General features: G+C 39.1%; 1 protein-coding gene across 1 annotated transcript; it reads left to right on the forward strand.

Annotated features, from left to right (window-relative positions):
• The first annotated feature begins 3,984 nt into the window (after window positions 1-3,984).
• On the forward strand, window positions 3,985-5,823 carry LOC134215726 (prostaglandin E synthase 2). The gene is made up of 3 exons (XM_062694855.1): window positions 3,985-4,495; window positions 4,552-4,889; window positions 5,282-5,823. The coding sequence occupies exons 1-3, from the start codon at window positions 4,121-4,123 to the stop codon at window positions 5,748-5,750; spliced, it is 1,182 nt and encodes a 393-aa protein (XP_062550839.1). The 5' UTR covers window positions 3,985-4,120; the 3' UTR covers window positions 5,751-5,823.
• Window positions 5,824-14,467: the final 8,644 nt, after the last annotated feature.

Genomic DNA, 14,467 nt, shown 5'->3' on the forward strand with positions numbered 1-14,467 from the left:
TTCCTGGATGTCTCGGCACACATTTTCCCATATAAACCTCCAACGAGTCTAGCACCGCCCAAACGTCGACCGACCTGGCCGAAACCCTGTCCAGAGCATCAGGGCACCAAATAGAACCGAATAAGAGGGCGGCCCATCAAAAAACTTGAAAAAGTGTTTTTTGAGCCACCTTAATCTACAGTCTGTCAATTATAAACCGAACAAATAATGGAAGCTCAACATGTACATAGATGTTTTCTGAATAAGTAGTTAACATGTAAATTTAATTATTAGTTACTTGGAGCCGACATTCAATACCTAATAGTAGTCTATGTTGACAACGGGTGGTACTGTTGCCATTTCCAAGTAACAATTTCGGTTAAAGATGTAATGATATCATTCTGGTAGGGTAGTTTCAAAATAGATTAATTTAAGTACTATTGTAATAAATGGACACATTGAAGAGCTTCCCTTATTTTAACACGGTTGAGTATCGGATGTTTGTCAATACGTCGTCGAGTTAATTGTATCCTATCAGTCACAGTAATGTCATATGTTAAAGTTTCAGTAGTCTGATAGTGATCATTATACAAAATTTCTGTCCAGTTGTTCCGTAATTGCTTTTTTTTGGTCAAGTTCTATTCCCTTTTCTAATATCCAAACCTTTATTATTTATTAAAATAATGAGGTCTAAAATTCAGTTATTCAGATTCAGGGTATTGCGCATTTTGCGCCGTGTTCGACTCCCATGCAAAAAATATTGTCCCACCAAAATATGTTCCCACCAGTTTCTCCATATATGGATGACGTCTCCACTACAAGAAAGAGCTTTTTGGGGTGTGAAATAAGGTGCAAGAATGATGTTTTGGATTGTGCTTTCGCTAATTTCTATACAATTGGACGTGTGAGCATTTGTTTTGGTACTTCGACAAATTTGCACGGTAGTCTATTCTTCGGTGAGAAAAGCAATATACAATATTCAATATAATAGTGGATGAACGCATCATATGGTCTATCCTCATTTCCGTAAGTGGTCAAGTTATTAGTCTTGTAGCAATAATAGTGGTACTAGTTATTCTCTAACTTGTGAGTGCAATGGTCTCAATTAACTATTCTAACTCTGTCTCTTGTCTTTCTGTCCACCGATGGTCATGTATTTATTTTCGCTTTTTATTATTTATTTGATATCATTAAATTTCAGTCATTTATTTTACTATCGGTCATTTATTTTATTATAAGGTAAAGGTCAGCGAATTTGTCTTAATACGAGAAACACTAAGTCATGTCCCCTATATATCCGCTAATTTTTCTAACTAACCTAATAGAAGGAAGAGAGAAACAGTTTTTTTGCGTTGATCCATGCAGCTATAGAGACTAAAATAAAAAGATTATCGAGAAGATATAATAGATACATTCATTATCTCCAATGCCAAATTAGTAAATCTACAAATTCTACTTTTCACTACTAAAATTCTACTTCAGCTATACGGGTACAAAATGAATTATTGTTAGGTACCCGCATAATTACAAACTGTATATGAACATTTTCCCGTGCGGTCGGAAACAGTATCCTTTACTGTTGACAACTGTATATGAACAATCTCATATAAAGTTTCAACAGTTTGTGGTACGGTTATTTGACAAATAACAATATGTTGAATGGGTTGTTAAGTTATGTCACCATAAAAAATCGGCCGTTTTCGCCTGCAAAATTTTCGCTCGACCGTATGATAAAATGTTGACATATAATGCAGAAAATATAAAACATTTTCGGGACAGCATGTTATACATTGACATTTAGCGTTGATGTCGAGCAGTTATGGTTGAATCGCCGAAAAGTATTTGATAACCGCAACGTAAACTGTGAAGCTATATCTTACATCGTAATAATGATTCTGACCATATAACATGTTGTATTTTATTATGCGGGTACTACTACAAGTATAAATAGATGTATGCTATTTAGATAAGCGTTTGTTTCAGGGTCTTGTTAGTATTAGAGTTATGTTAGTTAGACCCCTACTGAGCCCTGCCGGCACCTCCAAATTTACCAATAGGCAGTTGTTGTTAGATCGTGCGACACTAACCATTAGTTAACTTGGAGGCATGGTACCTCAAGTGTTTGGTATAACTGTTGACCTTATTTAAGTAAGATGTGATAAAAGTTTCTCTACGGAGCTTATTTTCAAACCATTACCATTAAAATAACGATATTCTTGTGAAGGAGATATAAAAAATGGAAAAATATCTTGATTTTTTTAAATTAGGGTTGAACTTAACCTTTGTTTGAAAAAAACACTCTATTAAACAACAAAAATAAAAATAAAATAAAAATCTTTTTAAGACACTTGAAATATCAACGTCAAGCCCCTTTCTCCATGGACAGGGAATCCTAACAATTTGTAATTGTGTAAAAATAAACGATACATAAAACAAGGAGATGATTGAAATAACAAATCTATTGGATTTTGAAATTTTTTCACTGATAATCATAATTTTGATATTGAAGACATTTGAAGACATTTTTACTCAATTGTGAAGACATTTGAAAATATCCCCTGGCATCCCTGTTCATTACTGGCGACGAGAAAGGCAAAAACTAGAGTCCTACAAGAAGAGTAACGTCATGTGCCACGTTTGACAGGTCTCCTGCTCGTTTGGAACGCGCATTTGTATGGAACTGACAGACGATTCTGTTCCAATTCTGACACTTGACGACACTGTTATTATAGTCACTGTAGCAAAAACAAACTGGCAACAACAAATCTCGGGAACTTTTTCAAATCGGCGTATGTAACATTTTGATCAAGCTGAGGAAATGAGCTTGGAAGTTTTCAGATTTTATTTTTATTCCTATTTAGAAACTTATCATTTTTATTGCAATTGAATACACCTCAACGATACATTATGAAAAGGTTCATCGTCACTGAACCTGAAATCTGCACTGCGTATGAACATTTCAGTTATTTTGATAAAAAATATATGTTACAACGTTCTGCAACAGATAAATCACATACGTCGTTTTGATACGTCAGCATGACCGAGGTCATGCTACTTTCGTCGAAATGTTACGCTGCTCCGTACGCTGCATTGTTGATACGTCGAAATGTTGCGTCAGGTTGAAACGTTTCACGCACATGCGACAAAAAAATTGCAACACTTACAACACGACGTAACAACATTTGCTGCAGAAAAACAACGTAAAATGTTTTTCTTAACGAAAATCAAAATATTTAAGCAACATGCTTAATTTTAAAATCAGTGATGAAAAAGTACAAGCAGACGCACGTTTTAAACTATTTAGTTGTTCGAAAAAACTTTTTAAAGTACATTTTCTGCTAAGCGGTGTATGTGCAATATTTTCAACAATGATGTTACACCGTTTTGCAAAAAAATGATTTACATTTTTAAAAACACATTTTCATGTAGCTTCCCGCATAATGAAAAACGACATGCCATGCAGTCAAAATTACATATGTGTTATAAGATATATTGTCACTATTCACTTCATTGTTAGCATACAATTTTAAGCTTGATTCACCATACCAAGCCTACATCAACACTTACTGTTAATACATAACATGCTGTCGATGTGTAATTATATAGTTCTTAAATTGTACATCTACCAACTGATGTATGGTACATCGAAAATTTTGTTCGAAAAAACGACCGAAATTATACTTAACCGCCCATTACTCATATGGTAGTTTGGCCGTTTACCATCTTAGCTACTGTTGAAACAGTATATGAGACTGTCCATTTATAGTTGACTACTATTAGTGAGACCATCGCTACAATACCACTTATTCTCTTCAATTATAACAGATGCGGTCTACGTATGGTCCATGATTATGCGGGTTTGAAGATATACACATTTTTAGATGAATTTGATGCCATATGCTGTTGAAAACGGGTTTGTTTACAATTTGCGACATACGCCGTTTTGAAAACGTACCCGAGAAATATCGATAAATTAAAGGGCCAACTTAGCGTGCGTGTATTTTCTTTTTACTTATCTGTCAACATAAATTTCATAACATTTTTCGACCGAAAACATTTTTTCATCTTTAAAATTGTGAATAGAAAACATTTAAAAATCTGATATACAAATTTATAATAGTTCAAATACAAACATAACGTGATGGCAACGTACCGTTTGGGCACGATTGGACGCACAGCTGTGCGTTTTTCCTCTGGAATCGGACTCATTCGCACACAGCAACACAATGTGGTTCGGCTGATGGCCAACTCTGCCGCCAGACAACCATCGGGTGGCGGCACACTCCGGTTAGCCCTCAAAGGGGTAGCCATAGGCGGTCTGCTGGGAACCGGCTGGTCTGGCTACAATTACTTTCGGGGTGATCCATCCGATCACTTGATTCACGAAAAAACTGAGCCCACCTATCTGGACCGGCTTCCGGATGTGAGGATTACTAGGAAAGTTGTCAATCCCAAAGACGATTCTGGTTTAGAACTAGTGCTGTTCCAGTTTCAGACGTGTCCTTTTTGTTGTAAGGTAAGATTACAAGAGTTAAGATATGTTCATATTTGTTAGCTGGTCTTGTCCCGTAGGTGCGGTCGTTCCTGGACTACAGCGGATTATCCTATTCGGTCGTTGAAGTTGATGCTGTCTTACGACAGGATATCAAGTGGTCAGCAATAAAGAAGGTTCCCATCATGTTGGCTAAAACCCGTTCTGGAAAATACGTTCAGCTTCAGGACTCCAGCATGATTGTTTCAGTACTTTCCAGCTATTTGAAGGACAAAAGTCAGGACGTTGGCGATTTGGCCAAGTTTTATCCGTCCATTTCTTTCATTAACGATTCCGGAAGAAAAACAAGCGACATAATGAACAAATACTTCCTGATGTTGCAAGATTCTAAGCAGCACAAAGCGAACGATGAGCAAGAGTAAGTGATTCATAATCTTTATATCTATTGACTATTTGAACTCTGCTACGCCATTCGATATTTTCGTTATCTGCGTGATAAGACATTGCATTCCCGCATTTGATTTACATTTTATATCGCCTTTTGATTATATAACTTTTTCCACTGTTCGCTTTTTCATATTCCCTTCAATCAAATTTAACGGTTGTTGAGTACTTTTATTTTTGTTTATTCATGTTTTATTATCTTTATATGTATTTCTAATTTTTTCATCACTTTTTTCTCAGCCATTTTTATTTCTTCGTTTTTAACTGTCCTCTTCTGGGCTAATTATGCTTATACTATTAACGTTCAGCGTGAAGCCAATGACAATAAATCGTCGGGATCACATTAAACTTTATTCTTACTTACAGCGAAGAACGAAAATGGCGCTCTTGGGCAGACGATCATCTGGTGCATCTGATTTCGCCCAACGTTTACCGCACCAAGGATGAAGCGTTCGAGACGTTCGAATGGTTCTCGGACGTGGGCGAGTGGAACGTGCACTTTCCGAAATGGGAACGGGACCTGATGGTGTATGTGGGTGCCATTGCCATGTGGGCCATCAGCAAGCGACTGAAGAAGCGACATCAACTTTCGGATGACGTACGGTCACATATGTACGACGCGTGTGATAAGTGGATTGCAGCGATTGAAAAGAAGAAAACACCGTTTCTGGGCGGGAAGAAACCAAATTTGGCAGATTTGGCAGTGTTCGGCGTTCTGAATAGTATGGAAGGATGTCAGGCTTTTAAGGATTGCTTAGAAAACACTAAAATTGGCGGTTGGTTTTATGCCGTGCGTAAAGAAGTTATGATCAACCGAGGTCACTTAGAAGCTTAATGAGGAATGGCTTAGAATGTACTTAGTGCGAGTTATTTTTTGACCACTGTTAATATATCTAACTGTAAATAAATATTTTTTATTTAATTTGAGCCGAAAATGTCAAACATTGTTAAATATTTACTGTAAACATTATTTAGCCGTACCTACGTATTCTTGTTTCAAAAGAAAGATGAGAGACATTTAACGCGATTAGTAGTCATGTGGCTGGCGCTTTTGCCTAATAAGCCGGAGATCGTGATCATTGGGCTCGTTTCATTCTTCTACTTTGTGCCTTTTTCTTCATTTCTCATGTTCTGATGAGCGCTCCGCTCTCGAGCTGTTCGGAAGATTCAATTCCTTACATTGAGCTGTTAAACCGTGGATTGGTTGAAGAACCCCAGCTCACCTAGAAGTGATGACATCAGTCATAAAGTAAAACAGGCGCCTGGAAAAATTCCCTCGGTCGCACGCATTTATGACGTCTCGTATCTCTATCTCATGCAACGGCGGGCATAGCTTTCAATTAATAACTGAGGAAATGCTAATAGAATATTAAAGTTGAAAAGCAGGCCAAGTTTCAGTTGGAGCCATAGAAAAAGATGAAGATGATTTTTGAGCCGACAAATTGTATTTAGAATGTTTAGAAAATCGGCCCTGGGACCGCCGGGACTTAGTGAAGCTCTTAATCTGTCCGAACTTCTGCTGCATCCAGTTCTGCTCCTTTCTGACTCCCAATATTACAGGCAGCTTATTACAACTATTCGCTAGCTAATCCTTTGTTCCGTCAAATATCAATTGCTGTCATAGCTTGGTTAGCTACAGATATGGTAATACTTTATTATTTCAAAGTATTTTCATGCACGTATTTGGAGCTTGCAAATTAACGCAGCCATGGGGCGCCGAAAATATGAATTGTTCCATGTCAGTAACGGGATCAAATAATTTAATACTAAACCAAATGCAAATGCCCATGCATAGTTTGAGTAATCCAGAGCAAACAAAGAACATATTTCGTCCGCCAATCCGGTGCTTCAGAGAATTCCGGAGCAGAATATGACATATCTGAAAGATTCAGACCTTTCCGTAAAATAATGTGGAAATAATGAAGATTAATACTCACATTATCATATCTAGGTTTGACGTAGGCTTATTAAATCTATCAGAAATTCAGTAATGTTCTAGGATTTTTGAGAATCGTCATGAATAAGTGCTTTTAAGGGTATGCGATAATACACTTTTTCTTGGCGAAACGAAACGAAACGAAATTTAAAATGTCTATGTTGATTCGAAACGAAGCAAAACGAAATATAGAGTTATTTTCGAGACCACCAAACGATACGAAATCAAAGTCTATTTAATTCGAAATTTTTCGAAACGAAACGAAATTTTAAATTTTTTCCGCGGAATTTTTGTTAAATTGCTTACGTACGCAATTTAAGTCAATTTTTTGGAAGTCAAATAAGGCCGGTGAATATATTTAATTTGAAATATGTCCTACTGGTCTCCGAAAGGTTCATGGTGGGTTGAAGGAGCGGAGAATAACAAAAAATAAAAAATTAAAAAATACTCCTCGGATTTGTTAAAGAATGTTTAGAAAATCGTCAAAATTACCCGTTTTTTTTTGTTGTCCCCTCAAAATATTATTTTTGGGCAAAAAAATCCGAGAGTGGGGAAGACATAATTGTTTTAAAATATTTGTATTGTCCCAACTGTCATGCAACAAATAGAGTTTTAGTAACAAAAGAAGCAGGTTATGGAAGCGGTTTGAATTTATCGTGAAGCGTATGCCCCCGAATATGATCAGTTTTATATCAGTTTGCAATTCTTCTCGTGACGAGCACATAACGAATAAAATTTTGTTAAAACCCTTATTTCACCTTAAAACTAATTGATTATGCTAAAGTATACTAAAGATGAGCTAAATGAATCCGCAATAGGGTATGATGGGGCAAGATGGGTCGCCTAAGGCGAACCCTGAATATCTCAAAACAGAAACATTTTAATTCAACTTTTCAACATGGATCTATAAAAATAGCTCATAATCTGTAAGCCAAGGGTATGAAATAACAAAAACTCCACTTTTTATTCCATTTCAAGTCATTAAAGTAGAAGTCTATTTTTCTGTCAATCAAAAAATGGCGGGGTAAGATGGGTCAAACAGCGGGGCAAGATGGGTCACCTTTAAATACTGCAATTAATATTGTTTTTATTCTCAATATTGAATTACACACAGATAGATAGCTTTATTGCCAATGATTATATTGAATAAAAAAATATTTTTAAGCCTTGGATGAAGAAATGGCTCTACATTTAAAAATGTCTGCAAATTCTTATGAAAACAAGCCGTCTAAGTTTTGCTTTCTTAAAAACAAAAAATAGACATTTTCAATAAACAAATTAACATCATTATGTCAAAAGTAACCTTAAATGATTAAACCAGCAACGGAAAATATGTTTTGAATACGAACTATGCCCATTCAGTATGTGTTGACCCATCTTGCCCCATTTGTAAGTTCATGTTAGAATGTCTAATTTTCGATCAAATTAATTTATTTCAACGCAGTTAGTATAACATCACCTACATTACTTATAATACGTTCACTATGTCACTAAAAATGTTTAAATTTTACATTGTTCGACGAGATTACACGTGTTATAGAAATTGTGTTTTCCATAAGAAACAATGCTGAAAAATATTTTACCTTGCCATACTCTACCAAAATAAAATTTTATCATCAAATCGAGTGATAATAAAGTAGAACCACATTATTCCTCCTACAAAGTCATAATCTCCACATTAAAATATACACGATGCTCAAAAACGGCCCTGACCCATCTTACCCCGTGACCCATCTTGCCCCGCCTAACCCTACAATCAGCACGAGCTATCCAAGGCTCGATAGCGAATCCGATCATCTACCGATCCACTTCAGAGGTGGCTAACCATCTTAAATTTGTATATCTCGTGCTTATGTTCATAAGGGCGTAACTGCATTAATCGATTTCTCTTCGTCGATGATTTCTTTTTAACATTGCAGCGAATTTAGACAGTTTGCTACGTATTTTATAGTTTGAGGTGGTAAATGATGGTTGCATCTTTCTTCAGAAGCAACTAGCATGATTGTAGCTTTGAATCTTTTGCGTTTTTAACGCAAGAAAAAATCTATGGAGAGAAATCGATCAATGCAGTTACGCTCTTATGAAACTATGCGAGATATGATCTGCCACGATTTGTCATGTTTTTAAAGCCCTCTTCGCCGTGATGTATTATAATGCAAGTCGACTTCTTCAATTAAGGCTCAAGAAAAGTTGGGCAATGAGAAGTGCTTTCTGAATGATGTACCACCGGCGTTGTGTCGTCTGTCTCTTTTCGTCCTTCAAAAAATTGTTATTGCAGTAGTCCAACACTGAGAAATACCACAATCACTCATTAAAAAAATACGGATTTGTGTAGTGGTTTGATGCCAATCTTTGTTCCTCCTTAAGTGCAAGAAACAGCTGCTATGAACAGTATAAGCTGAACCTGAAAGCAATCATGATTCTTTACTTTCAGCAATTCTACGAATCTTTCAAAATGAACGAACCTGATCCTATTGTTGAAGTTCGATAGCAATTGGGATGGAGCAGTATATCAGCTCCGACATCATCTCATTATAAGTGAATATCATCCTTTAATCCACAGAAACCAGCTCTTCTTAAGCCTTGGGCGACTTGCATGCACTTTTCTTTCCACTTAGCAAAACCGGACTCACGATTATTTAAACACGTTAGTTACATTAACTCATAACTAATTGACGACGACAACGGTTTTTCTCTTGCACACTTACATATATATTTGTACTTAAAAAACTAGACAAGTTAAAATTGTGCGTATGCTCGTTGCCCAAGTGTTCCCGGTGGCTACTAGAATTCGACTGGTCATTAAATTCTGAATATGGTGACGCCGAGCTTGCAACTACCGTCCGACGTCTTTCATCTTCACCTTCCTCATCAAAGGTTGTTGGTGCTTTTGGCCAAAGTTCTGATCCTAGCTCCAACAACGATTGCTTCTGGCGGAATTTCCCAGGATATGAGATCAGCTGGATTGTCCACCCCAGGTACGTGTCTCCAGTGACCCCTTTCAGTAATAGTTTGTATTTTCGCCACTCTGTTTGCCACGTATGTAGTCCACGTGGTTGGAGAAGCATGAATCCAATGAAGTCTTCTTCTTCTTCTTCTCATTGGTAGATTACATCCCCACACTGGGACAGAGCCGCCTCGCAGCTTAGTGTTCATTAAGCACTTCCACAGTTATTAACTGCGAGGTTTCTAAGCCAAGTTACCATTTTTGCATTCGTATATCATGAGGCTAACACGATGATACTTTTATGCCCAGGGAAGTCGAGACAATTTCTAACCCGAAAATTGCCTAGACCGGCACTGGAAATCGAACCCAGCCACCCTCAGCATGGTCTTGCTTTGTACCCGCGCGTCTTACCACACGGCTAAGGAGGGCCCCCACTTCAAGTCATTCTTGGCATAATGGCATTAGTTACGATCAGGTCAGTTCTTCTCTTCTTCTTGGCATTACATCCCCACACTGGGACAGAGCCGCCTCGCAACTTAGTTTTCATTAAGCACTTCCACAGTTATTAGCTGCGAGGTTTCTAAGCCAGGTTACCATTTTTGCATTCGTATATCATGAGGCTAGCACGATGATACTTTTATGCCCAGGGAAGTCGAGACAATTTCCAATCCGAAAAATGCCTAGACCGGCACCGGGAATCAAACCCAGCCACCCTCAGCATGGTCTTGCTTTGTAGCCGCGCATCTTACCGCACGGCTAAGGAGGGCCCCAACGAAGTACGCAGGTCGAATTGGTTCAATAGTAGCTGGTCATCGTAGATTTTAGTGACGCTTGAACCTTCTGGTAGAGCTGAGCTGCTAGTAGTGCTCCACACAGTTCTAGCCGCGGTATCGACTGGCATTTCAAGAGTGCTACTCGTGATTTCGAGGTTAGAAGCCGTACTAATACCGCCCCATCGACATTCTCACTCCTCATATAAACACATGCTCCGAAAGCTTTCTCAGACGCGTCGGAAAAGCAGTGTATTTCCACCGTTTTCGCACCAGGTATGATGACACATCGGTCGATTGTAATAAGGTTAAACGCTGATAATTGAACTTGCAGCTCCTTCCAAGTCTCACCGCCGTGGGAGGAAGTGGATGATCCCAATCAAGCCTTTGTCCATTTCCATCCTGGACAGACCATACCTGCTGCATAAATACCTTTGCAGTGGTGATCACAGCTCCCAGTAGCCCTAATAGGTCGAATAGTGTAGCAATTACGGACAGAAATTGTCGTTTTGTATACTCCTTCCTCTCTTCCACTGCGGGAAATGCAAATTGGAACTTCAGAACATCTGATTTTGGAACCCAAGTTAGTCCTAGAATTTTTAATGAAGTATCGGAACCAAGATTGACCTCCACCGACTGTGAAATTGCCAGATCATCTGGAGAAATACCTTCCAGCACCTTGGAATTGTTGGAAGCCCACTTTCTTAGCCGGAATCCACCGCTAACCATCATTTCATCTAGTTGATTTCGGAGAATTGCAGCAGTTGCCACGTCGTCCGCTTCAGTGATAACGTCATCCATATAGACATCTTCTTCAGCAGCCCGTGCTGCTAATGGAAACCGGGTTCTTTCATCTTCTGCCAGTTGTTTAACCTTACGTGTGGCTAAAAAGGAGCTGGCTTGGTACCATACGTCACGGTGTTGAGTTCATATGCCCCAACTTCAATCGGAGAAGATCTCCACAAAATGGATTGGAGCGGCCTATCTGCTTCGCAAATATTGATCTGGTGAAACATTTTCTCCACATCGGACACCAACATGATTTGTCGTGTACGGCTTCGCAAAATTATCGACCTCAAGTCCTCCTGTATCACTGGCCCCACCAGCAAAACATCGTTCAATGAGACTCCTGATGCCGTCTTGCAGGAAGCATCGAACACTACTCGTACCTTGGTGGTGGTTGATGCCTCTTTAACCACCGGATGATGCGGCAAATAGCATCGTTGGACCGTTGTCTGAGCAGCATGATCAATCCTTCTCATGTGACCCATGGCGATATATTCATTCATGAATGTGGTATATTGCTCTCGAAGTCTGGAATCCCGTGCCAATCTGCGCTCTGTACCCTGAAACCGCCGGTTGGCGATGGCCCACGATTCGCCCAAGGCCGAACGAATATCTTCGTTCTTTGGAAGTGTAACGGTGTACCGACCATCCTGCTCACGATGAACTGTGTGCTGGTATAGCTCCTCACAACGTCGCTCCTCCAGAGAATATGCCCTTTCTGAACTGAGTTCCTCACTTTACCAAAAACGTTACAACAGCCCCTCGGAAGTTTATATATTACAGCTTATTTGTAGAGTGTTGTGCAAAACTGACGCACGATATCTACCCCTTTCGACTCGAAAAATGCAGGATCCGCCAACTGGATTCCGCTCGGAATTGCCCAGCCGTCAATCTTGACCGAAATCGTCGGGAGGTTGACCGTTACCTTTGGTAAGATAAGGAAGTCCAGCTCTCGCGAGAATGGGGAGACTCGCGAGCGCACCATAGCTCGAACCCGTTGCTTAACCCTTGTTGAAGCTTGTCCGATGCCAAGGTTACCATCGTTGTCCACCATAACGATGACTGCCGTAGCCAGCAGGACTTTTGAAGAGTAACTATGTGCTGCATTAGAAACCGTTGTAATGATGGCTGCCGTATTAGCCGTATCTAGAAATACCTACGGCTCTGCAATGTTACAAACATATTTTTCAAATAGTCAAACAATATGACAAAATTTCAAACCTTCTTAAGGACTGTATGTATATTTAGTTGATTCGCTGAATCTTCTTCTTCTTCTTCTTATTGACATTACATCCCCACACTGGGACAGAACCGCCTCGCAGCTTAGTGTTCACTAAGCACTTCCACAGTTATTAACTGCGAGGTTTCTAAGCCAGGTTACCATTTTGCATTCGTATATCATGAGGCTAGCACGATGATACTTTCATGCCCAGGGGAGTCCAGACAATTTCCAATCCGAAAATTGCCTAGACCGGCATCGGGAATCGAACCCAGCCACCCTCAGCATGGTCTTGCTTTGTAGCCGCGCGTCTTACCGCACGGCTAAGAAAGGGCCCCAATGATTCGCTGAATATAGACTATTATATCACTTATAAGTTATATGGAGCATCTTATATTCCTCTAGAAATTTTATACTTGCTTTCGGTGAGAATCCAATTGTAGTTTGAATGTTTTGTTTTGTATTTCTTAGGGCCTTCTTCATGCTTGCATAACTCTTGAACGGTACTTGCTCATACGCTTAAACCTGGTTAAGGCTTACGTGGAGGTGAAGGCCTTTAGTTCGAAAGAGGCGCCCAGAAAAGACTTCGTCAAGGGCGCTAGAAATTCACGACTTTGCCTGCACAAAGTTATCAGAATAACTAATTCTTATTACTAACATTTACACTCTAAGCCTGGCGTACTAAAAGTTGCGTTAAATCCGACGCATTTTCGTTAAAAATGATAACCCAAAAAAATTAAGTAAAAGATGCTTTTCGTTTTCTGTTGAACATTTCCAACAAAACACTGAAGACGTTTTTTAGAAGAAAATTAAATATGTATTTATCGACTCGGAATGGGGTTACGTAAATAGTAGGTGTCAATATATAGGCAACAAAATTAAAAAACAGGCTCTATGATTTTTTTTAGCGGCGCAGCCAAAATTTTGAGTAATTTAAAGTATGATTTGAGTTTAAATTAGTTTAGAAATTCCGCGGAATTCCGTCAAATTTCGTTTAAAGCTAGTTTTTGATGGCGAAATTTATGAAAATTAACGAAACGAAACGAAATCAAGAAATCAGATTTCGCCATGCTCAAATTGCGCGAAATTCCGCGGAATTTCGTTTCGAAACACCTGAAACGAAATTTTTCGAAATACCGCATATGCTAATATAATATAAGATAATATTTTTTGGGATTCCATTCGAAAATCTAGGAATACCCAGGGTTTAACGTATTTCAAGAAAATAAATAATGTTTACATATTTCACGAAAAAAAAATAGTTGAAAAGCATTTCAATACTCTTATTCTTGAGCAAGAATGTGGAGATGATCTGATCGTTGCGTGGTTATGGCGTCATCGTGGCAAATAGAAGCGATGAATGAAATATTTCGTCGCTTTGGGCTTGCCGCAGCCGCAGGCGCAAAATTGAATTTGCGAAAAACGGTTGCAGTGAACGTTGGCGTTATCGAAGGTATTATTATTTATTTATTCAGACTAAGGCCGAAGTGGCCTGTGCGGTATATAAGGGTCCGCAAGTCATCTTCCACCTGATCGATCCATCTTGTCCGCTGCGTACGTGCCTTCTTGTGCCCGTCGGATCGTTGTCGAGAACCATTTTCACCGGTTTACTGTCCGACATTCTGGCTACGTGTCCGGCTTACCGCAGTGTGAACGATGGATGGTTCTTCAAACAGCTGATGCAACTCGTGGTTCATTCGCCTCCTCCACGTACCGTCCGCCATCTGCACCCCACCATAGATGGTACGCAGCACTTTCCTTCCGAAAACTTCAAGTGCGCGTTGGTCCTCCACGAGCATCGTCCAGGTTTCGTGTCCGTAGAGGACTATCGGTCTAATGAGCGTTTTATAGATTGTCAGTGTGGTACGCCGTTAACTCTATTCGATCGGAGCGT

The sequence above is a fragment of the Armigeres subalbatus genome, chromosome 2, assembly GCF_024139115.2.
Source record: "Armigeres subalbatus isolate Guangzhou_Male chromosome 2, GZ_Asu_2, whole genome shotgun sequence".
Lineage (NCBI taxonomy): Eukaryota > Metazoa > Arthropoda > Insecta > Diptera > Culicidae > Armigeres > Armigeres subalbatus.

Coding starts and splice junctions, on each gene's coding strand:
- LOC134215726 (XM_062694855.1), top strand. CDS start 4,121: ATGGCAACGTACCGTTTGGGCACGATTGGACGCACAGCTGTGCGTTTT. Junction 4,496..4,551: donor CGTGTCCTTTTTGTTGTAAG/GTAAGATTACAA, acceptor CTTGTCCCGTAG/GTGCGGTCGTTCCTGGACTA. Junction 4,890..5,281: donor AAAGCGAACGATGAGCAAGA/GTAAGTGATTCA, acceptor TCTTACTTACAG/CGAAGAACGAAAATGGCGCT.